The sequence below is a fragment of the Cyprinus carpio genome, chromosome B10 (genome assembly GCF_018340385.1).
Source record: "Cyprinus carpio isolate SPL01 chromosome B10, ASM1834038v1, whole genome shotgun sequence".
NCBI lineage: Eukaryota > Metazoa > Chordata > Actinopteri > Cypriniformes > Cyprinidae > Cyprinus > Cyprinus carpio.
The window spans coordinates 11019237-11045434 of NC_056606.1; the positions used below are offsets into that span (position 1 = coordinate 11019237).

The 26198-nt window shown below is 35.3% G+C and overlaps 2 protein-coding genes across 3 annotated transcripts in view; one reads left to right on the top strand and one right to left on the bottom strand.

The window, feature by feature from the left end:
- LOC109098044 (notchless protein homolog 1) overlaps window positions 1–1368 on the bottom strand; it is a 5798-nt gene extending 4430 nt beyond the window's left edge. The window contains exons 1-3 of the mRNA XM_042732487.1: window positions 1226–1368; window positions 917–1051; window positions 1–2 (exon numbers count right to left, since the gene is read on the bottom strand). The exon at window positions 1–2 is cut by the window's left edge and continues 216 nt beyond it. Coding sequence (XP_042588421.1) covers window positions 1–2; window positions 917–1045 — 131 coding nt within the window. The 5' untranslated portion in view covers window positions 1046–1051; window positions 1226–1368. The remainder of the gene's footprint in view (window positions 3–916; window positions 1052–1225) is intronic.
- LOC109113509 (E3 ubiquitin-protein ligase listerin-like) lies at window positions 1283–25464 on the top strand. 2 transcript variants are annotated; one of them, XM_042732485.1, is made up of 30 exons: window positions 1283–1399; window positions 1753–1959; window positions 2658–2750; window positions 3074–3304; window positions 3412–3464; window positions 3635–3812; window positions 4155–4328; window positions 4565–4755; window positions 5757–5904; window positions 5978–6712; window positions 7723–7764; window positions 7866–8043; window positions 8798–9037; window positions 9181–9334; window positions 9454–9601; window positions 10930–11125; window positions 11591–11750; window positions 11879–11983; window positions 12415–12557; window positions 12673–12808; window positions 16596–16740; window positions 17021–17234; window positions 18054–18291; window positions 19760–19840; window positions 20686–20872; window positions 21918–22089; window positions 22970–23190; window positions 23275–23469; window positions 23823–23990; window positions 24444–25464. In XM_042732485.1, the coding sequence occupies exons 1-30, from the start codon at window positions 1358–1360 to the stop codon at window positions 24504–24506; spliced, it is 5238 nt and encodes a 1745-aa protein (XP_042588419.1). In that variant the 5' UTR covers window positions 1283–1357; the 3' UTR covers window positions 24507–25464. The 2 variants fall into 2 exon arrangements, with proteins under 2 accessions (XP_042588419.1, XP_042588420.1); XM_042732486.1 differs by having other exon boundaries at window positions 3683–3812.
- The last annotated feature ends 734 nt before the right edge of the window (window positions 25465–26198 follow it).

Genomic DNA, 26198 nt, shown 5'->3' on the forward strand with positions numbered 1-26198 from the left:
TCCTGCAGACAGACAAAAAGATCAGGGTTATGAAACAATCAAATCTGCAGTAAATCATAACCGGCATCATTCATAACCAGCCTCTAGTCATTCAAAGTAATGCAATTCATTTTTTTAAAGATAGCTGTTGTACATTAAACACGCTATTGAACAAGGCTTGCTGATGTAATGGGTAATTGACAAATAACAAGGTCATTAGTTTTTCTCAACATCAAGAGTATAGGTTGAAATGTGGAAGATGTGGAAATGGGAAAAAATGGGAAATTGTACATTTTATGTGCTGGTCATCATTTCTTTTGTGCTGTTTTTGGTTTTTTATGCACTTCACTCAGATAGTTTTATGAAACTATATTCCAAGAAGTAAACAACATATTATGTAATAAAACAACATATTATGTAATAAAGCCTAAATAAAAGTACATTTTACATTATATTTTACAAAGTATTATATTATTAACTACACGAAATTAGGGAAAAAATGGTTTAACATTTTTGGTGTTTTAGACATAGTATGTCACACTGCTGTCACATCAACTACCCAAATACACTGAACAAAATTATAAACGCCACACTTTTGTTTTTGCCCCCATTTTTCATGAGCTGAACTGAAAGATCTAAGACTTTTTCTATGTACACAAAAGGCCTATTCCTCTTAAATATTGTTCACAAATCTGTCTAAATCTGTGTTAGTCAGCACTTCACCTTTGCCGAGATAATCCATCCACCTCAAGATGCTGTTTAGACAGCATGATTATTGCACAGATGTGCCTTAGACTGATGATATGAAAGTATCTTAATACAGTGTTTTAGATCTATCATAAAAGTAGGTTTCTAAAAGAATAGATCATAGGTATCATACTCCATACATCATGGGCTCTGACAGCTGGATGAAGTACATACTGTCCGTCGTTCTTACCTTCTGTAACAGTGCGTTGCAGACCAGCTGCAGTTTATCCGGACTGATGTCCAGCGGCACATCGAAGGGGGATCCAAGCACCTCACCGCTCTCGTCCTGGAGCTGGATCAACACACGCTCCTCGTCCATCTTTCTCTTCAAACGACAAACACATTGAAGTATACACTACCAGCATGAGGCACGAAAGTGCAGAACAAGCTATTTTTTAACCAAATATCTGTCAGTAAGAAATTATAAGTTAAAGAAATAAACACGAATTCCATATCTTTACAGAATACGAGAATGCCCACAAAGTAAAAACTGAGATACCTGTCGTTATTGATCACAGCACACTCCACACGTGCAACGTGATGTGTTTTGGACGCACGCAAACTGCGCGTGCCTGCCTGACATCATAACCGCGCGCCGTGTGACTCTAAAGTCAACTCAGCCGACACAAGCATGGGTGGCAAAAATAAACAGCGAACGAAAGGAAATGTTCGGGTAAGACAAATAAAAGTTATTCGATTATTAACATTTTCTAGCTACAAGCCAAAACGGTAAAATAATAGCAAAAGTCAGTCTAGCTGACTCTACAACTGTCCACATGGATAGCTCACTACAACAAATTGGTATTATGTCCTTCCTGTCACTTATCGTGTCTGTTATATAAACCTGTGTTCTTAGGGTTCTGACGTCACGTGTTTGTAATGTAATCAGACAGAAATTGCATTAGTTGAGCAACCAATTAATGATAGTGATGTAACCTGACATCAGTGACCATAGGCTACTATAATCATCTAGATAGGAAATGGTGATGAATGTGTACTGACAGCCCTGTGTTTTCTGTCTTTCAGCCATCCAGCAGTGGCAGAGCTGCTGATCTGTTGGCCAGGGAAAGTGGCGTTGTACCTGGGTTCGTAGGATTTGGTGTCTCTACCTCCAGTGATCCAGGATATGTACCTGCAGTACAGGGGGCAGAGGAGATAGACAATCTAGTGGATGCAGACTTCCGCATGGTTCTACGGAAGCTGTCCAAGAGAGATGCAGTCACAAAATTGAAGGTAGAATTTATTGTTAACGAATGGAGTTCAGTGTTGCCTAGTGGGCATATGTTTGAAAAGGGATGAGTAGAATTTTTTAAATGTGGATCACTAAACACCATCACGGTCATTCTTTATCTCCACACACATTTTCTTAAGGGTTGAAGACTGTAACGGTTGTAGAGGAACAAGGAGTTCCAGTCTTTTCTTCTCGCTTTAAAAAATTTAAGTTGTTATTTCAAGTAATAGAAATGTTTTGGTTTTTAGTTTTTGAGTTTAAGCAATTCTTAGATCCTGTATATTGTTGTCGATTAAACCTGTTAAATAAAAAAAAAAATTGTTGAGTATATTCATGTACTGTGTGTTATACATGCAGGGGTTTTTTTTTTTTTTTTTTACTTTTGTTACTTACAGGCACAATTCAAGTTAACTTTGCACTTATGGCTCTAAACACAAATCTGTCACTTAATATATTAGAAATATTTATTATTAACATCTAACACAATACAGCATGTAATAGATAGCCATTATATTTTAATCAAACTGTATAAGGTATATTAAAAATGTAACAATTTATTTGAACTGCAATATCAGTAAATAAACCAAATAATCCAGTCTTTTTACATATGTATACAAAACATAACAATTTCTATAAAACATTTCATTTAACTGACTCAGTAATCGAATGACTCATTAATGCTGGTTAATGTGTATTCCAGGCAGTGCAAGAGTTTGGAGCAATGTGTCAAGAGCAACAGCCTGATGTTGTACAAGGTGTCCTCCTGCCTCGGATATACTGCCGAATATCAATGGTAAGGGAAGAATGACAACAATATATTTATTTGTATATAATTATTTCTCCATATATTTATAATTTTTTCTTGTATATAATTTTAAGTTTTTGTGTTTGTGTATATTATTCAAATTGTAATATTGATGATATAATTTTCAATGAAAGATTTTGTGTTAAATAAGAAACAGGCAAAACTGAGTTTTCTCTAGTGGTCTCAGATATTTGGATCCCACTTCATATAGAGACAGCAAGAGGATGTAAATGTTTAGTTTAGTTGAATTCGAATGTTTAATTTAATTGTGTTTTTGTGGTTTAATATATAATACTGTATATTTTCATCAGGACCACGATCGCCGCGTGCGAGAGGCCACACAGCAGGCCTTTGAGCAGCTGGTTTTAAAAGTGAAGAGGAATCTGGCCCCCTACCTGAAGAGCATCATGGGTCACTGGCTCATCTCTCAGTGTGACACATACTCTCCCGCTGCCTCGGCTGCCAGCACTGCTTTCCAGGCCGCATTTCCTCTCAATAAACAACCAGAGGCCATCAGCTTCTGTAAAGATGAAGTCCTGAATGTAAGATAAAGCTTATCTTATGCTCATAGTGAGAAAAAATTACATCCTGCAGATTTTTTGATGAATGTTGTCATTGCTCAGCTAAAAAAATTCTCTTTGATTTTCAGGTTCTCCAAGACAGTTTGCTGAAAGAAACAGCTGACACTCTCAGTGACCCTCAGTAAGTGTATGATATGTACAAAAATAAGCTGATGGCGACATTGGTTTTGATTTACTTTGTCATGTTGTTATATTTGATGATATATGCAGTGTGTGCCTGATTAATAATAATAGTAGTTTATGTGTAGAATATTTTTTTATTTTATTTAGTTGTATTTTTTTTTAAATAAGTGTGCCAGAGGAGGAGCGAGAGGCTAAATACATCCGTCTGTTGACCAGCTCTTTGCTGGCTCTGAAGAGACTGCTGAGCATTTTACCCGAGCAGGACAGAGAGCTACTAAAGGAGCGACTAACCCAACTCATCACACAGGGAAAATTCTGGAAGTACAGCAAACACAAGACCCCACAGGTGAGCCTAACCAGTATCCTAACCAGACGTGACCATGACAGGCAACTTTTCACTTTACACCCACATCGAAATCTCATTGGCTCAAAATCCCCTTCAAACTAGCTGTATATTAAACATTAAATATGCCCTGAATTGTTATTAAAACGGAAATTTTAAAATAGAGATGTTAGTCTGTTTTGCTTTTATTGAGAACAGAAAAATGACTAGGGTTTGGTGTAAGATCTGCAGTGTAAAAACTGGTAGATTATTCACAGTGTGTTTTGTACTGTTTGTTACCCGTTTACTTGAAGATTCCCACCAGGTGTTTTAATATCATTCAAAGTGTTCTGTTTTATTTTCTAGATTCGAGGGGCATTCTTTGAGCTGATTGCTACCATGTGTGCGCACACACCCCAGCTGATCCAGGCAGAAGCGGCCCGAGCGTGTTCTGCTGTGCTGCTGTCTATTGATGACACAGACCCAGTGGTGCTGCCCCCTCTGTGGGAGGCGGTCCTCCATATTCTGTCCTGTGTTGATGTGAGACTGATTTTTTTGTAGATGTGTAAATGAATATTTTTATAAATATTTATTTTAAATAATAAACAACACAGATCTCACATTTTCCAGCTCTGTCATAACCTGTATTCATTCTAATTTCTACATTCTACATTTCTACATTTCTTATGCAGTCTAATAGAAATGTTATTGCACGTTAGAGCTGTCTGTTGTCAGCGGTGATTCAGAATCACTGTCATTATGTGAACTCTGTGCAGAACTGCTGGACACATGTCAGTGCCAGGAAAGGTGTGATGCCGAAGCTCTGGGTGCTTCTTAAAGAAGGAGGTCGAGGTCTTGCAACATCTCTGCATCCAAACCTGCTCCCGTTTATAAGCAGACTGCCAGCAGAGGTCACACAGCCCAACCTGGACTTCTCTAGGACATTCCTCACATCTGTCATACAGGGGTAAATAATGTCATATCATTATTCATACAGTCATTCGTCCTATAGTCACGTACCTGCAGCAGAATCACCTTTTTAAATTTGCTATATTACTTCTACTATATACTTCTACTAATTTCAGATATTTTTTCCCCTCAAAAATGATAATAGTTATATATGCGACCCTGGACCACAAAACCATGAGGTCATAAGGGTCATAAGGGTCAATTTTTTGAAACTGACATTTATACATAATCTGTAAGCTGAATAAATAAGATTTCCATTAATGTATGGTTTGTTAGGATAGGGCAATATTTGGGCCGAGACACAACTATTTGAAAATCTGGAATCTTTGAGGGTGCAATGCATATTACTACTTAATAATAAATATGCTCCAGGGACACATATGAGGAAAAAAAAAATATGTTTATTGTAATAAGTCCAATTATAAAGTTTCTTTAAATTTCTCGATAATAATTATATATGGGGGGAAAATATTACAATTTAATTAAAAAAAGTGTGTATATATATATATATATATATATATATATATATATATATTAGTATTAAATGTTTTTCCCTTGTATAGTAAGTCATTTATAAAGTTTCTTGCCCCAAATATAATAATTTAGTTTAACATAACCATTTTCCATACTTCCATGACCCGTAGGAGTTAGAATGAAACAGGCAGTTTTATCATTTCAAAATGTTTCTTGTATATAAAGTCTGGACACTGCATAATAATACAAGCGTTCGACTACCAGTTAAATGCTCACCAAGGCTGCATGTATTTGATCTAAAATACAGTAAAACTTTAATATTGTAAAATGTATTACATTCCAAAATTAATTAAAATGGAAAATTGTTATTGTATATTGTAATAATACTCTATTTTTGATCAAATACATGTAGCCTTGGTGAGCATAAGAGACGTCGTCTTTAAAAACATTCCAGACTTTTGACTGGTAGTGTATATTTGCACTTTTTAATTTATGTTTTCCTTTACTCTGGTCTGTTTGGTCCAGGTTGTCGAGTGATCGTGCCACGTCCAGTCCCTCCGAGAGTGCGGCCATTATTTTTGCCACAATGGAGTGCCTTCGGTTTATCATCCTACAGAATGCTGGAGACGAGCAGGAGCAGAGAAACATCCAGAACATGCTGATCTCAGAACAGGTCTGTGGATCACAATGAAAAGGTCTCCCTCTAAATCTGCTAATATCTAATGTATTGAACTCTCTCTTCACAGCTCCTGCCGTTGATTGACAGAGCTCTGGGAAACCCATCGCTGCAGACGGGTCCTCTGTTCCCTCAGGTCTCAGATATGCTGCTGTCCTGGGAAAAGCGGGTGGCTGGGAAAGAGACTCCCACCTTTCAAAGACTGCTGTCAGACTTCTGGGAGGGTCTGGGTCGCTTGTGCAAAACTTATGTAGACTGTGAAGAAGCCAAGCGAACCGCCCTGGAGGGCATTGCATTGCTCCTGCAGATTATGCACAACCCGAACTGTGCCAGTAAACAGACTAAGAACAAGAAAACTGTGAAAATTTGTTTCACGGACAAGGAAGAAAGAGGCCAAGGAGAGGAACCTCCCAGGGAAACTCCAGCGGTCGAGAAGCAGCGCTGTCCCTTGAGAAATGGACACCTGCTGGATTTGGTGTGCCAGCTGGCGGAGCTCAACATGATGTACATGAGCGAACGTGAGTCAGAAAGGCACCTGCGCTTTTTGTCTCAGCTGCTCGGGGCGTTCCCAAGTCCTCAGGTGTTCCAGGTGCTGCTCAGGCCGGAGGAAATGAAGCCTGAAATGGGGCCGGAGCTCAGACCGCTCGCTGAGAACGCAGCTGTCCACTTTCTCCTACAAAGAGTGACTGTATGGTTAAAACAAGACGACAGGAAGGACACTGACTTCCTGGTGGACATGGTTTTCAGTTCCCTGCAGTGCTGCAGCTCCAGTGATGACAAGACATTGATCCTCAACCACATCAGTGTAAGAGACCCACATGGTTCTTGGGATTTGGATGCTACAGGGATATATTAAAGCGATAACCCACAAGATGCTGTATTTCAGTGTATTTACCATGTTTAAAAGTCTTTTATCATTAGGCATGACACAAAGTGACAACGTCAGCATAATTACAGACACTGGTCTTTTTATTACAAATAATAATGTGATATTTTTTCTGACATTTTCACAAAAGCCTTGATAATATAATATAATATAATATAATATAATATAATATAATATAATATAATATAATATAATATAATATAATATTTATAGAAAGGGCTCTCAGTAAGATTTTTATTCTGTTTAACCTGTCTGATTTTTACTTGCTTTGCCAACTTTTATTTATTTATTTATTTATTGTTTAAGTATTGCGGTTATGTTTGGGGATAGTACGATTTTTTTATTTTTAAGAAATGAATACTTTTATTCAGTAAGGATGTGTTGTATTAACCAAAAATGACAAAAAAAAAACTTTTTGTAACATTATAAATATCTTTACTATTCAAAATACACTTTGAAGTATAAATATAAGTAAATAAACATAAATATAAGTATAAATATATTTAAAAATATATGAAAAATTGCATCACAGTTTCCATAAATATACTAGGCAGCACAACTGTTTTCAACATTGATGATAATGATAGTAAATGTTTCTTGAGCAGCAAATCAGCATAGTAGCTTTGTAGTAAATAAATTACATTTGAAAATATATTCAGACAGAAAAGTTATTTTAAATTCTAATGATATTGTATATAATGGTATATATTTTACTGTATTTTTGATCGAATAATTGCGGTCTTGGTAAGCATGAAATATTTCTTTCAAAAACATGAAAAAATCTTACCAAACCCAAACCTTTTGTTTGTTTGAATGAAATGTTACATTTTCCAACTGTTTTTTACTTCACATCTGTCAATCAAAAGACATTCTCTCTCATTTACAAACATGTAATATCAATAATCAGTTATATATCTTTTTTAAAACAGAGGGATTTGAATTGGAGTGTGACTCTTCAGCTAATTGAAAAGGTATCTGTTTTAATTAAGTTATCTTTTCAGTTAGGTTACATTGTTTGTATTGAAGAAATATGAGTTAACAAAATCTTTTCTTGTCACTTTCATGACATCAGGCCTGTGCAGATCCTGTCCGTTTGGGGGTGTGTGTTGGCTGGTTGAGGGGTCCAGTGTTAGGGGAGAGGTTGGTGGGTCTGGCTGGAGAGGTGTGTGTGATGGGTCTGCGTGGATCATCCCATCATGCACACGGCTGGCCTCTCATCAGCCTCGCTCTGTCACAGCAGCACAATAATGGTAAGTCTGCATGTCACCGCTACTCAAAAACTACCACCTGATGTCTCGCATATTGCAGTTAAAAGACAAAACTGACATATTTACTTTCATAAAACAAGCTCTTGGAACACAAATTTGAAGGAATAAAATACTAAAATTCCTCGGCAGGAAGTCCTTGGTAAAAAAATTGAGCACAAAAATAAGTGACAGCAATATTGTCTTAGCAAACATTATCACAGTGAAGCATCTTTTGGTCCAGACTTCTTCTTCTAAAAAAGTTTATCCAATGCTGCATTTATTTGATCAAAAAATGCATTATTATTGTGAAATGTTATTGCAGTTTAAAGTTTTCTATTTTAATACATTTAAAAATGTAACTTATTCCCGTGATCATAAAGCGGAATTTTCAGCAGCCATTACTACAGTGTCACATGATCCTTCAGAAATCATTTTAATTAATTTCTGTTATTATCAATGTTAAAATCGGTTGTGTTGTTTAATATTTTTTTGGGGATACTGTGAACAGAAAGTGCAAAAGAACATCATTTATTTGAAATGTAAATCTTTGTTACATAAATGCCATCACTTTTAATCAATTTAATGCGTTTTTGCTGAAAAAGTATGAATTTTCTCCAAAAAAAAAAAAAAATCTTTCTGACCCCATACTTTTGAATGATAGTGAATGTCTCATTATGGAAGTTATTATGGGAGTATTATTATGTGGTTGGTTGGCTTAAAGGAAATAATGCTGTTTCACTCTTTCTTCTCTCTGCAGAGCCTCTCATTGGCAAGGCCTATGTCAAGCAGATCATTGACAAGCTTCACGCCACCCTGTCAGAAGCAAAGGGCATGTCAGACGCTGGGAACATGGAGCCGCTGGTCACTTTCATCTCTGATGTGGCTGCCACCTTCTTTTCTTCGGTTAAGGGCTGTCTGCTGCTGGCGTCTGCCGAGGAGCTGCTTATGACTGTTTTCCAGCTTTGTGCACAGGACCAAATCTTCACTCACCTCTCAGGTACGGTTCTCCAAAACATCAAGAAGTTCAAACATTTGTCTATGAAGAATGTGGTTCTCAATTTCTTTCAATATTACACAGCAAATAATGTCTCCTCAATTGTGTGTATTGCTTTTAAATGCATGTCTGGTTTTCCCCGGTAGACGCTCTTCTCCTGAAGCTGCAGCATGTCTACACTGCTGGCATTCAGTCATTGATCACTCACCTGGGTGCAGGGGTCACAAAGGGCACCCTCCTCCACAACTTTGGACTCTGGGTTAAAAGTCAGCTGCTCACCATACCACTGACAGTCAAAAGGTCTCATCTAATGGCCTTTAGATAAATGTGCTTTCTCCTATTACTGTTACTTTTTTGTTTTGTTTACATTTGGATAGCTGAAAGAATTGTTTGGGAATCTCCTGTGTTATTAATGTCAGTCTGCAGGTCCTGGTGCATGCCGTGGAAAGTCTGGCTCAGACCATCGCCTCAGCCCAGAACACCAGCTGTCTCCTGTCTCAGTTTATCTGCTGTCTTACTCCTACTGAGGAGGAATGGAGTTGCATTAGACGGGCCCTGCCTCCTCAGGTACTCAGCCAGTCACAAATGACATTCACACAGACCAAACAAGCCAGTAAAAGATTCTAGGAGGAACCACTGGTTTAATATTTTGTTAAAATGGTATAAAGAAGATACTTCCTTAAAGGGATAGTTCACCTAAAAATGAAAATTCACTCATTAATTACTCACCCTCAAGTTGTTCCAAACCCGTAATATCTTTGTTCATCTTTAGAACACAAAAAATGAAAACAAAAATAATGACTTTATTCAACAATTTCTTCTCCTCACTGTCATTCCCTGTCAGATGTGTTCCTGACGTAGAACCCGGATGTGCTGCACCTTGTTTGCAAGCAGAGGAATGCACACACATATGTTGTGGTACTCTCGTGAATGTGCGTCGAAGACTGACATGAAGAGAAGACGTTGTTGAATAAAACTCTTATTTTTGTTTTCTTTGCACAGAAAAAGTATTCTCATAGTTTCATAATATTCTGGTTGAACCACTGATGTCACATGGACTATTTTAACGATGTACTTGCTACCTTTCTGGGCCTTGAACGTGGTAGTTCCACTGCTGCCTATGGAGGATCAGAAAACTCTCGGATTTCATCAAAAATATCTTAAATTGTGTTTTGAAGAAGAACGAAGGTCTTATGGGTTTGGAACGACTTGAGGGTGAGTAATACAGTTTAAGTCGAAAGTTTACATACACCTTGCAGAATCTGCGAAATGTTAATTATTTTACCAGAATCACACAAAGGGATCACAGAGGGATCACACAAAATGCATGTTATTGTTTATTTAGTACTGACCTGAATAAGATATTTCACAAAAAAGATGTTTACATATAGTAAGAGAATAATAGTATTTATAGTATAAAAGAAAATATTAGTAGAATTTATAAAAATGACCCCGTTCAACATACGTTTACATACACTTGATTCTTAATACTGTGTTGTTACCTGAATGATCCACAATGATCCATGATTTTTTTTTTTTTTTTTTTTTTTTTTTTTTTTTTGTTTAGTGATAGTTTTTCATGAGTCCCTTGTTTGTCCTGAACAGTTAAACTGCCTGCTGTTCTTCAGAAAAATATGTTAGGTCCTACAAATTCTTGGTTTTCCAGTATTTTTGTGTATTTGAACCCTTTCCGACAATGACTGTATGATTTTGAGATCCATCTTTTCCCACTGAGGACAACTGAGAGACTCATAATTATTACAGAATGTTTAAACTTACTGATGCTCCAGAAGGAAAAATAATTTATTCTTTGTAAACTTTTTAATTAAACTGTAAATGACAGAATTTTCAGAACAAACAGAATTTTAATTGATTATCTTTGTGCATCTCTGCAGTGGGTGAAACACCCTCTACTGTGTGGCCGTCTCAGAGTCACAGGTGAATACCCCTGCATGGACTTACGGACTAACCGGCTGCCTGCACACCTGTGTGTAAGTGCATTACTGGGCAGAATCATCTTTACTGCAGCTTCACCTGATGACCAGCAGGTGGAGGCAGACTTCTCTGATATTCCTGATCTCAAACACATAGGTGAGACTCATTCATTCATCTAGCTTTTGGTAAGATAATAATTTTTCAATCATTTTTGCTCATGCATTACACATTCTGAAAGGATAATTTAGAGATTTTTTGAGAGGAGGATATATTCTGATAGCATGTAAAGTGAATCAGTCTTTATAACAGTGTACTTTTTCATGAAATGCACACAAATATCAGTTGTCACTTTATTTCTCCCAATATGTCTTATTAAGATTTAAATGCTAGTTTTATGATCAAAGCTCTGTAATTTTTATTCTGGGAACAAACATATAATGCAATGAAATATCATGTATCAAGACCTGAAGATGGACATTTTTAGAATTATACTAAAATGCCTTTTATTTGCTACAAAAGTATTTTTTTTTTATCATGCTGATTTAGGGGCCTTATCTAATGCGTATCAAATATGATAAAGTAGGCTTTAATAAAGTGTCAACAATACTTGTTTTAATGTAGTTTCAGAGATTTTCTATGGACTTCAGTGGTGTGAAGAAGTGGAGCTTTCACCACCCATGGTGTCTGAATATTACAAACTGTTGCAGACCTGGAGTTTAGAGCAGAGAATCCACAATGACAGCCTGATCCAAACTACTCTGTTAGACACACTTTTCACAAGGTCAACTCATTTGTGATTGATTTATTTATGTGCATTTTTAATAGTAATGGCCTAGCCTATATGTATAAATGTCTTTATTTTGTTTTAATGAGCATAATTCATAGACCCTTTTATCTTTTTAATCACAGGTCACAAGAAGAGGGCTCCCTCTGGTCACTAGTTCTGGCAAAATACATGCAGAACAGCAAAATAGAACCAAGCCACATTAAGGCCTTATATGGCAATATAGAAAGGTAATATATTCATCAAAACACACACACACAACAAATGCTAACATACACCACCATTTGGAGTCAGTAAGATTGTTTTAGTGTTTTTGAAATAACTCTTATGCTCACCAAGGCTGCATTTATTTGATTAAAAATACAGTAAAACCATAATATTGTTATATAATCATTTAAATAGCTTGTTTTCTATTTAAATATATTTTTTAATTTTCAGTAGTCATTACCCTAGTCTTTAGTGTCACATGATCCTTCCAAATTCTAAAAAGCTGATTAATGTTGATTAATCTTTTTGTACATTTGGTAATTTGTTTTTCAGGTTTCATTTATTTACTTGAAATAGAAATCTTGAGTAGAAATGTCAGCCGAGCCAGCAAGGTGGTTGTGACGTTCCTGCTAATTCTGTGGCTTTTTTGTGTGTGTGTGTGTGTGTGTGTCAGTTTCTTTCCTCTCTCAGAACACAGTGTGAGCACAGTGCTGGTGCTGTGTCCATTTCTAGCCAGTGAAGAGAGAGAATCCCTCATCGCCTTGTGTGTCGCAGAGCTCCTTAACTGGCAGGACAGAGAGCAGGACTGCATCGATAGTGAGATTCAAATCATACACACAAACACACACCGCACATGATGAGTCATATAGGATGAGCAACACCGATCTCACTCACTTAAGTGATGTGAAAGAATAATGTTGTGTGTGTGTAGGTGTGCGGGGCTGTCTGGCCGTGCTGCTCTGCTGTCTACAGGCCGACACGGCTGTGGAGGATGAGATCTTGTTGGCTGTCGTAGCCACAATTGCTGAATGGAGGAACAGTAGAGAGCAGTGGTTCCTCTTCAACAGGTGAGAGTGTGCCTCAGCTATGTGTATCTCTGTAATGAGGAAGACAGCAGTGGCAGTCATGTTTATGCCAGAGCTGTGGCCGTGATGGAGGTTTTTATTTGCCCTCTTCATTGTAGCTTTCCAATAGTAAACTAAAAATGCATAAAATGTTTAAAAAAATGTAAATATTTAAAATATCTCACGATATATACACACACACACACACACACACACACACACACACACACACATATATATACAGTACAGACCAAAAGTTTGGAAACATTACTATTTTTAATGTTTTTGAAAGAAGTTTCTTCTGCTCATCAAGCCTGCATTTATTTGATCAAAAAATACAGAAAAAATAACTGTAATATTGTGAAATATTATTACAACTTAAAATTATAGTTTTCTACTTGAATATACTTAAAAAAATAATTTATTCCTGTGATGCAAAGCTGTATTTTCAGCATCATTACTCCAGCCTTCAGTGTCACATGTAACATCCAGTCTATCACATGATCATTTAGAAATCATTCTAATATTCCGATTTATTATGAGTGTTGGAAACAGTTCTGCTGTCTAATATATTTGATGAATAAAAGGTTAAAAAAAGAACTGCATTTATTCAAAAAAAAAAAAAAAAAATTCCAATAATATATATTCTAATAATATATTTTCTTTACTATCACTTTTTATCAACTTAACACATCCTTGCTGAATAAAAGTATTGATTTTATTTAAAAAAAAAAAAGAAAGAAAAAAAAATTACTGACCCCAAATTACTGGCCAGTAGTGTATATTGTTATTATAAAATGTTTATATTTTAAAAACATAGCTTTTTTTTTTTTTTTTTTGTTTACTTTTTATTCATCTAAGTATCCTAACAAAGTATCACATGTTCTGAAAAAATATTAAGCAGCAGAACTGTTTCCAACTGATAATGAATCATCATATTAGAATGATTTCTAAAGGATCATGTGATAATGATCCTAAAAATTCAGCTTTGCATCACAGAAATAAATGATAATTTAATGTATAATTTAAAAACTATTATTTTAAGTTGTAATAATATTTCACAATATTACATTTTTTTTTCTGTATTTTTGATCAAATAAATGCAGGCTTGATGAGCAGAAGAAACTTCTTTCAAAAACATTAAAAATAGTAATGTTTCCCAAACTTTTGACCTGTACTTTGACCTGTAAATTGAGCTTCACTCTTTACAATATATTTATATAATATAATTTGGAAGGATTTTTAATTTTTTTATAATTTATTTTCTTATATATATATATATATATATATATATATATATATATATATATATATATATATATATATATATATATATAAGTATATGTATAGAAATATCAAATAAAATATTTCCTATTCCTTCATTACTGTAGTTTTATATAAAGCATGTACAATATAAAATTCATAATACATTGTAATAAAAAATAATAGCTATCATAACTGTGCTAAATGCATCAAGAATGTGATGCAACTTGAAAAAATATGTAACCGTTTATAAACATTTTCCCCAAAATGCATTCATAACAAAAACATGAATGCAGAAAAACAAAGAATTATCAAAATATTTTTCCTATCCCATCTTTACTATATTTTTGGAATAAAACATTTAAAATATAAAATCAGTAAGTAATACAAATTAATTATAATAGCTAGAATAACAATGTTAAATGTATCAAGAATGTAAAGTTCAAGTTATACATAACAATATACAAACATATTAATGCAGAAAAAGAGGAAAATCACCAAGAACTGTTTCCATTTTCCTCTCTACTATACCATAAGAATAAAAATTAAAAATAAAAATTAATAAGTAATAATAAAAATAATAGCTGTCATAACAGAATTTTAAATTGTTTAATTTTTAATTTAAAAAAAAAAAAGATTGTCAAGCCCCAGGGGAAGATGGCTTCCCCTCTGACTTTTACAAACATTTTCAGAATGTCTAGCACCTAAATTACTCTTAGTCTTTCAGAATGCTTTGATAACTGGTAAACTTCCGGAGAGTATGAGAACCAGTATAATCACTCTTATTCACAAGAAAGGGAAAGACCTGCAATATTGTGTAAATTACAGGCCCGTCTCATTCGGCAACGTAGATGGGAAAATCTTGGCCTCACAAGTACTCACAAAGAGATTAGAAAACGTAATACCAACCATTATAAATCCAGACCAAGTTGGGTTTATTAGGGCTAGGTCTTCAGTGGATAACATGAGAAGACTATTACATCTCATGTGGAAATCTAGAGATATCTCGGACCCTGTCATGGCCTTCTCCATGGATGCGGAGAAGGCCTTTGACAGGGTTGAGTGGGGTTTCTTATTCAAGACCCTTAGAAGAGTTGGCTTTGGGTCAGTATTTACTAAATGGGTTAAATTACTATACACTGGACCCCAAGCCTCAGTGTTGTGTATTGGCATAATGTCATCACGATTCAAGTTACATTGGGGCATGAAAGAGGGGTGCCCCTTTTTGCCCCTCATTTTTGCATTGGTCTTAGAGCAACTGGCTATAGCTATACGCAGCAGCCCAAATATTAAGGGTGTTATGGCTGGTCAGCAGGAGCATAAAATACTTCTGCATGCTGACGATATTTTACTTATCTCTAGTAACCCACAAATAACAGTACCCACAATGTGCTCTTTAATTGATGACTTTTCTCAAATATCAGGATATAAAATTAATTGGAGTGAATCAGAAATAATGCCTCTGTCTAAAAACCATAATAAAAAGAGATGATGATCTGTGCTGGCGATGTAATAACGATATTGGTACTATGGTTCATATGTTGTATGAATGTGATAAGGTTAAAGAACTATGGGAAAAGATTGTACATTTTGTTAATAACATTTTCAGCCTAACATTACACAAAAATCCTGGTCTCTGTATGTTGGATATTTTTCCAGAAGATACGGGCCTCTACCGTCTAGCTATGGTGTCTGGTTGTAGAGACATTGGAAATCCGTTACGCCCTCTTTGTTTGATGAATGGCTAGAACTCATGTCCAATATTGCTAGCTATGAACGTGTGATATTTAGAGTCTCAGGACGCCTTGATCCGTATATGAAAATGTTTTTTTTTTCTTGCATTGATTGAGAAAATGGTATAAAGAGATAAGTATAATGTCAAACATGCTTTGTCTTTTTAAGAGTGTAGGTAAAGTTTTAGAGTCTCAGGACGCCCTAGGATCGATCCTCATGTTTAGCTTAAACCCTAAATATGCCTATAATTTTTAATTTTATTTCCTTTTATTGCTTCAGGTGTGTTTGATTTTGAACTTTGCAGGACAGTCGATTTTTGGGGAGGGTGGGGGTGGTCTAGGATATCTCATGTTGTTAAATGTATATTTTTTTATTTTTTCTTTCATATGTCACACTGTTATTTCTGGGACTGGGTCATTATTAATGTTTTTTTTCTATTAGGTCACTGTTTCTGTTACTGTGTCAGTGTTGTTTAGGTCAAGATCTGGACTGTGGTTTAGATGTGTTTATTGTGTTTAAAAAAAGCAAAAAAAAAAAAAAAGATTGTCAACACTAAAATTTCTTAAAATTTCAAAATGTTTTAAATCTGAAAAAAATTAACTTTTTTTGATTCCCTCTTTACTGTATCTTTTAAATATATATTTAAGTTAAAGAAAATTATATACAAATTTAATTAAATTGTAAAATTATATTGATAATTAATTATTATTATTTAATTATATAAAATTGAATTAAATAAATTAAATATACATTTTTTTTTTTTTTTTTTTTTTTACTTTGTGTCCATTTGCAGTGACCTTGGAACAGTTTCTACCGCAGGGCTCTTATTGGCAGTAGAAATAATGCGTTTCTTGAGCTGGATGGTGGATCATTCTCCTACTGTCTTGGGAAACACTCATTGGGATCTGCTGCTCTGCTCAATGCTGGCATGGCTTGAGGTGAGATTTCTCTCTCCATCTTCATTCACACTTGTTTGTATGCAGTAGACAGGCTCACAGCTACCCTTTCCGGAAATTTCCACCCCAGTGCACAATCAAATCTGCATTTTGAATAGATCTTATTTTAACACAAGGTGTAAATGAGATCTGAGATGCTTTGCACATATGGCTGATCTTATAAATAATCACACCTACTCTGAGAACCGTGCTGCATACAGACAACAATCTGAGCGAATGTCATTTTTAATCAGCGCAACATGTAATTGTGTGTTTTTCACAGACTGCCAGTGAGAACAGCAGCGTGTTCTGGAATCCTTGGGTGCAGCTGTTTGTGTGTGCAAACTGTGAGCTGATTGTGAGGCTGAGTGAGTTTTTCACATCGCCCCCTGCTGGTGTGGAGGAACAGCTTCCTCCAGAGCTGAACTCCGAGTGGAAGGAGTTCTTTTTGGAGGGAATTCACAACCTTCTGCTCTCACTGCTTATTAAGATCCCAGGTGAGTCACCTTAACAAAAACCTCTAAGTTTGATTTGTGGTTTAAAGATTTTTTTTTATATCTACTCTATTGTTTAAAAGTTTGCGGTCAGTTAATGGTTTTGAAATATGTCTTTACGCTCACCAAGGCTGCATTTATTTGATCAAAAATACAAGTAAGACTGTGAAATATTACATTTTAAAATAACTGTTTTCTAACTTAATATATTTTAAAATGTAATTTATTAATGGGATAGTAAAGCTGGGATAGTAAAGCTGAATTTCCAGTCTTCAGAAATTCACATTAAAAAATATGGTTACAATGTTTTAGGATATTATATTGATGCCTCTATATATATATATATATATATATATATATATATATATATATATATATATATATATATATATATATATTTTTATAACTTTTAATAGTATATTTTATTAAATTATATGATGTTAATATACCACTCTACCTGAACTACTGAAATCTGCTTTTTACCTTAAAATGTGCTGATAACCAACATAATAAAAATGGTGGTAAAATAGAAAGCCACACCTTTCCATAAAACATGGGCAGTACTCAAAAATAAATACACACAAAGAAAAAATGGCAACAGTTTTTTACAGTAGCATTACTGCACAAAACAACCAAAAAAATCTATATCTACAAGCAATTCAAACTTAGTAATCATGTTTGCTCAGTAGGCATTGTGACTCATCCCTAGTGTTAAACTATAAATCATTTTATGCTAATTATATCATTTATACTTCTGATGTTTAATGGTAACATGATGTCTGGTGGTTAACAGACTACTGAAATGTCAAACTTTTGTCTCAGTCGACTTTACAGAGCCAGATGACCCTTTGTTCCCCCTGCCGGCATTGAGGGCTGTGGGGGAGGCTCTTACCTACATCCCCGTGGAGCTGCTCACACAGAATAAACTCCCTCCTCGGTTTGTAGCCGACCAGAGGAGCAGTCTGCCAGAGCCCCTCCAGACTCTGCTGAATACCCTCTCACCCCTGCTGCTCTTCAAAGCTCGGCCGTTACAGCTCGCAGTCTACCACATCCTACACAAGTACAGACTCTCTTGCTTTATTTGAACTTTTTCTTCACTCTAACTCCACACAGTAGACATTTAAATAGGTCATGTAATGGAAAACTTACTGTTCTGAAGGAATAGTTACCTAAAAAGGAAAATTTGCTGAAATTTTAGCATTACATCACTTGCTCACCAATGGATCCTCTGCAGTGAATGGGTGCCGTCAGGAGGAGAGTCCAAACATCTGATAAAAACATCACAATAATCCACAAGCCTCCAGTCCATCAATTAAGGAATTATGAAGTAAAAAGCTGCGTGTTTGTAATAAATCCATCATTTTTTGTCCAAAATAGCAGTAAATTAAATGACAATAATGCTTCCTGGAGTAAAAAACAGAAAAACAAAGTCCCCTGTTGTTATCTCACATCAAAAACCACTGATAGTTCTGAACTCTTTTGGCCTGTAAATGGTGCTTGATCTGTGCATATTTCTCTCCTAATTCAGACGAGATGACTTTTTCTCTGGAAAAACAATTTTATGTATAAAGGACTTGTTTATTAGCCAGAAGCAAGGGTTTGAAGTTAAAAATTACTTACAAACATGCAGCTTTTCACTTCACAAGATGTTAATTGATGGACTGGAGTCACGTGGGTTACTTATGGATTATTATGATGCTTTTATCAGCTGTTTGCACTTTCTTTCTGACGGCACCCATTCAGTCTAGAGAATCCAATGGTGAGCAAGCAATGTCATTTAAAATTTCTCCAAATCTGTTGAAATTTGCTTAACATTTCTCCAGTTTTTAGCAAATATTATTTTATGTGAGAACTTTTCCCAAAGTTCTACATAATGTGGATATACTCTAAATGCCCTTTCACATGATCAGCAACCATAAGCAAATGAACATATGAACAAAGTTTTAAAGGTACAGTAGCAAAAACAACCTTTTTAATACTCAAGAGTCAGTGGAAGGGCAGAAAACAGTCATACTAAACTAAATTACAACTATTTGTGGTGCAGGAAAACTTGTTTAACATTATAATTGGACTTGTGGGGAAAAATAAAAAGCAAAGTGTAGGAAGCCGCATGTGTCTTACCACCTGGACATTATCTTTGTTTTCTACCTGTTTTGCAGCATCTGCAGAAACGCTATAATGGACTTTCCTGTAAGTTGCTTTGGTAGGAAAGTATCTGTCTAGAACATAATTGTAAATGTAATTGAAATGAATACTCCAAGGGACGGACGGTTTTTGCATAGCCTTAAGGTCATATTGTATGGAAGAAGTTTAATCCACAATGCGTTCTGCTTTGGGTTTAATTAAATATGCTTCATTGAGAGCACAAGCCTCTGGGAGAGAAACAGTTTTATATTCCACGGGGTTAGCTGAGATCTCCTCTGTGCTGTTGCTGTAGTGTGATGTCCATTACAAGCCTTTGAATGAGCTTCAGTGCTGACGTGAAATCGTCTCAGGAGAAATGTGAGTGACGTGTTCGTGTCTTACAGGGTGATGCCTTTGTTGCCAGAGAGTGACAGCGAGAGTGCCAGTGCTAAATCTGATGATGAAGATGGAGAAGAACCATGCTTGTAAGACACACAAAGACACTCTTTCACACACACTGGCACTTAAAAGTCTTTGGACTTTAATGCTAAATAGATTCCATTGGTTAGATTTTTGACATGGATCTATTCATCCATCTTTGTCTCTGTTTGTATTGTTATATTTTTTATTTATTTTATTATTTTATTATCTAAAATATAAAATAACTAAAGTAATGCAGTAACAATTATCTAAATAACACAAAAACCCTGATATATGTTGATGATAGCAAAAATACATTATATAAATGTCTTTATATAATTTCTATAAAATATATGATGTAACAGTAACTTCTGGGAATGTTCTTTTACTGTTTTCATTAATTTATTATTATAGTTTTTCATATTTTCATATTTACTATTTATCTATTTTTTTCATTATTTAATTATTGTATTTACTGTTATTTAACGTTATTTGTTTAATGTTTAATATTTGTTTTATGTTATTATGTTTTATTATTTAATAAAATAATGCCACTTCACAAGACGTTAAAGGACTGGCGTCATGTTGATTACTTTTTGATCATTGTTACGCTTTTATTACTTTGTTGTATGCTGTTTTATGTTTTTATCAGCTGTTTCTGACGGCACCCTAGAGGATCGATTATGTAAATATTGCATTATTTACTCTTATTTAATTGTTTGTGTTATTTAAAATATCAATTTAAAATGTTATTATTTATAATATCTGTCTAATATATATTTATGTTTTATTTATATTATTGTTTTTTTAATTTTTTATTATTTAATAATTTTTTGGTATTTTTTTTAGTTCTGGGGTCACCCACACATTTTATGTTATCTAGATGACTTACTGTGTGCACTTCCTGTAGGTCCCCTCCAGCAGCACTGATGAGCATCATTTCTGCCACAGAAGAGCTCTTGGAGAATATTCTAGGTGGCGTGCAAGTGGGTGAGTTTGCAGTGGTGCAACCCCTCAGTATGGAGCACTGCTTCATTCTGGGATATCTTCTGGCCTGGAAACTCCTCTTAACCTTCTTCAAGGCTTCTTCATCTCATGTAAGTAAAAAACAGTCACAATGCTCTGGAAAGCTGTCAGTCATTGTCTCACCTAGATGTCGAGTGATATGGGTTTTTCTCTGGCCGATGCTGATATTTAGAAATCAGGGCAGCCAATGGCCAATATATGATGCCGATTTCTTTGGCCGATATGTTTGGCCGATTTTGTTTTTCTTTTTTTCTTCTTCATCTCATAAAATATATTTTAATTAAATGTTTATTGCATATAGGCAGATATTGATATTGTGACGGTTTGTTGCATATAGGTAGATGTGTGTGAAACACTTTAGACTGTTATAAGTCAATTTGAAATAATGTAAGTTGTTATAAGTATAATGGAGTTAATTCATATTACACAGCCTGCAGCTCATGAAGGCTATTGTCAGACCCACACACACATTTCATGAGGAAAGTTAACGTGCACATTATAATCAACCCAGAAGTTTAGTCTGAGTACGCGATTCTACTTTCACATGCAAATGACATGTTGCACTTATGAATATGATAAGCAAAGTCGGCATCAATTAAATGTAATTACCCTTTCGAAACGGTCTGTTTTCCCTTGCCATCATTAGCTGAAGCTGTGTGTGAGCAAGCCATGGCTGCAGAGTATGAGCTGCTCCGTCTCACGCAGCCTCACGGTGCGTTTCCACTGTCACGTAGCAAGCGCAGCGGAACGAGCATTTCTATGGAAGTTGAGCTTAAACGCTTGTATGGTGCATTATGGGATTGAAAGCGGCGCAGAGAAAACGTTGAGAACGGCTGAGAGCGTTTTGGGCATTCCTCGACTTTATGCAAAAATCAAGGGGAAAACGCCGGGTGGCAACCAGTCGGTGGCAAAAATTGACTCTAGTCTCATTCTTTTTGGTAGACTTTTAACAGAGACATTCTAGAGGTTAAATAATCTGTCAGATGTGTCCGTCTCATTGTGACAGAAATATTGAGTGATAATGTCACAGCTTTCATCTCCACAGCTCTTTATGATTTTGAATGAATGTAAAAAAGACCACAGTACTTATTTGTAATGTCTGTTTTTGTTTTTCAGCTGCGAGCTCAGTACTCTTTGCACTTGAAAAAGACTCGTTCTCTTCATAAACTCCTGCTCCACCTGTTCCACCTGATGCCAGAGAACCCATCAGTGCCTGGACAACCAGCAGAACCCTCGAGCAAAGAACCCAAAACCTTCTTCACTGAGAGTTTGTCTCTCGCCCCCCGGAGTATGTTGCAGATCATTTAGAACTGTGATTCTGACCATAGAATTGAACACACTACAAAAATTATTTATTGAAAATAAACATAATGCTAAAATCAGGAATTAAAATGAATAAATATATTAATATGCGTATTAACATTATTACAAACTGCATAGACCCAACAATATGCAATATTATTAATAATTTTACTAAAATAATATTTTAGTAGTTGTTTGTTTAGATGGATTTTATTATTTTCACTCGTTTTTCTCATTACCAGTGTTATGTTAGTATTACATATTAATACATTTTGAATTAGATTTTATTTTAATATTTTCATTTTTAGTTTTAGACATTTTTTTTATTTTTGTTTAGCTATAATAATAATAATATTATTATTATTATTTCATTTTTTCCTATTTTTATTCTAAATTTTAATTTTACATTTTTATTTTAAGTTTTAATTTTTAAGTATAAATTTTATTTCAGCTTAATTGCTGAAAATGTAATAGTTTTAATATAAAATGTATGTTAGTATTACATATTAATACATTTTGAATTAGCTTTTATTTTTGTATTTTCATTTTTTGTTTCAGCAATTTTTTGTATTTTTGTTTAGCTATAATAATAATAATAATAATATTATTATTATTTCATTTTTTCCTGTTTTTATTCTATTTTTTTATTTTTATTTTAAGTATTTATTTTATTTCAGCTTAATTGGTGAAAATGTAATAGTTTTAATATAAAATGTAATAGCTTGTAATAGTTTACACTACCTGCTACCCGTGACCTGATCAGAACAGATCTTTGGCCCATCAGTTGACAACCAATGATTTGTAACATTTATGTATTTCTCTCTTATCTGAGATCATCTCATTAGGTGTGTGTGTGTGTTTCCTAGAAACTGATAGTCTGCAGTTCGAGGTTCCCCATCTGGCCTGCTCGGTGTACTATGGTGCGTTGAAGGACTTGCCTGCAATGGTGCGTCTGTGGTGGAACAGCCAAGAGAAACGTGTCTTCAGCACGGTGGATAAATTCACCAGCAAGTATGTCAGTGGTGTTTTGTCTGTGCAAGAGATCACATCTGTACAGTCCAGCACCCAGACTTTTGAGAACATGACGGTGAGATGTGGTGGAAAGTCAAAAAAAAAGTGATCTGCGCTTAAGCGGTTTAATGAATTATAATGGGATGTGTTTTTTTCCCAGGTGAAAGCACGGTCTGCCACGCGGGAGGTGATTGCGACTTACTCTGTCGACGATATCTTCATAGAGCTGGTGATTCAGCTGCCTCAGAATTATCCGCTCGGCTCTATCTCAGTGGAGAGTGGGCGGAGAGTGGGCGTGGCTGTTCAGCAGTGGCGCAATTGGATGCTTCAGCTCAGCACGTACCTCACACACCAGGTACAGGAAGTAGAAATGTTCTCGCCCTAAACCTTTTAAGATAAATGCAATAACATTTAGTTTAAGAAAAAAAAAAACTATACACTACTATTCAAAGGTTTGTGGTCGGTTAGCTTGAAAGTCTCTTTAAGAAATAAAAATAACTCTTCTCTAAGAGTTGTATATGTGGCCACTTAAGCCACATATACAAATGTATTTTATTGTATAAGATAAAAAAAATATCAAACCAAGTGGCATCTGGAAACAAATGATGCAAAAGCTTTTGTCAGAACTAACTTCATTTTTTGGGTCACTGTTGCTTGAATAACTAAAAATGGCCAGACTAATTTAGATGCCGTTTTCGTGTTTGGTAGAATGGCAGTATTCTGGAAGGTCTGTCGCTGTGGAAGAACAATGTCGACAAGCGTTTTGAGGGGGTGGAGGACTGTATGATCTGCTTCTCTGTCATTCACGGATCCAATTACTCGCTGCCAAAGAAAGCCTGCCGTACCTGCAAAAAGAAGTTCCACTCTGCCTGTCTGGTGAGTGCCACATACACAATCTTTTGCTCTTCCATCAGAGTTATTTTTAGATTAAGGTTTTTTGAGAGAAGTAAGTGTAGTTTTGAGCTTTTATGTTATTTTACAAATTTACATCACTATCTATAATATCTGCAATTTGTGTGAAACAGGATATTCAATAGTATTCAGAAAGTGAATGAGCTCAATTTTGATTTCATGTTAAGTTTTAATGTTTTTTATTGGTAGTATGACTGCACCCCTTTCAAATCATAAGTTTAAAACCCTATAGAAGGTCACCAGTGCAGTTTTGAAAAATGTATCATTCCCCATCCTCAGCGAAGTTCTCAATCTGTCTCCATTTATTACTCCAATTCTGCAGATATTTCAGAATCAGCAAAATGTGCAACCTTGAATGATCTCAAACGCTTCTCGTTCCTCACTGACCGCTTGTTTCCATTTCTTTTCATTCCACAGTATAAATGGTTCACATCTAGCAACAAATCCACATGTCCTCTGTGCCGAGAGACCTTTTTCTAAGCTCTGTCTCCATGGACACAAATAATAGGTGAATGACGTCCTCGGCAAACAGCTGACTCGGAAAGAAATGTTCTGTTCGTTTGTTTGTACATTCGATTTTTGCAGTGCTGCAAATTACCGTGGCCTTTTAGTTTCTGACTCTGAAGATGCACCCAACAACACCTGTCACAAACAACGAAATGAACAAACTGTAGGAATTCCAGAAAACAAAGTACCGAGACTGGATTAAAGACAGCTTGACAGGACAGTGAAGGCTGAACAAGCCTGGGCATTCATGGCCTTAAAGGAACAGTTCACCAAAATCAACATTTTGTCATTATTTGCACACTCATTCCAGACCTGTTTCATATTATTATTATTTTTTCTGTGGAACACAGAATTTTGAAAGATATTGGCACTCTTTTCCTCAACACATTTGTCAAGCCCCTCCACCAAAAAAAACAGTATGAACAAAAAAAAGTATATTACAAGATGCTGTAAGAGAAGTCATATGGTAGCTTAGTGAAGGGAATGGCACAAAACATAGGTTGTTGTTCTCTTTTTGTTTTACACAAAAAATAGCTGCATACAGGTTTGGGATGACATGGATAAATAATCACAAAATGTGATGTGTGTGTGTATACCATTTCTTTAAATTCTAATTTAATGTGGCAAGATGGAACATCACACATCAGGTTACATGAATTTCCCATTCACAAGTAAATCTAACTGTTCATAGTTTCTACTGATGTGAAAATAAAGTATTTTGCTCTGATAAATGTGGGACCATATGGATGACCTGTATAAAAAATAATGGACAGAGTTTTGGCTTTTAATTTCAGCTTGATGATCCTATTTTGTATAATGACACATAATGCTGTATGCAGCAGAAATATCTGTTTGCTTTGATCTTTAGTTATGGATTGTGTAACATGACACAATTTGAGGTCCTGAAATACAGATGTTTATCATAATTTCAGCCTCACTGTTTATCATACGTCATTTTATATAATCTGCTTCTGTCAATCAGATTGACAGTGTCACACTATCTGTGCATTTGTGTCTGTTCCTCAGAGTCACGGTAGCTTATCTATTGAAGCGCAAGGTAAGCTGCAGTTTGCATTTACGCAGGGAAGACATGCACTGAAGAATAATTTCAGAGGCAAAAAAAGGTTGGTGATCAAAGCACATCTAAATCCATCTGTTGCTCGGCTATTAATATTTAATAGACGTTCCCATTGAAGAGCCACATGTATTGCATGATGCAGAACACTACCTGAAACAAATATGAACAAAACCATGTGTCTCCTCTAGCCATGTTTAAATTTTAAACTTGTTCATGTTATTGAAGCTTATGTAAGTAGTGAGACAGGAAAAGCCTTTGATCTTCAATCCCATATGGCTGTGGGTTTCCCCTACACAACCAGTGTGAGCACACATTATGTTGTCAAAATACCTCATGACTACAGAGATGGTTTTATTAGCAAAAACATGCTTAATACACATGTATTACAATGTAATTACATTGTTATTACATTGTAATAACAGTATAATTTAGAAAAGATTCCGAAAAACACTAGCACACCATGTATATGTGTGTGCATATCATTATATCCATGTGCACAATAATAACACAAGTATTTGAATGTATTTCTCAAATACAAAGCCTGCACTCACTCATCAGTCATCCTCATTCTGTATTGTTGTCTGTAA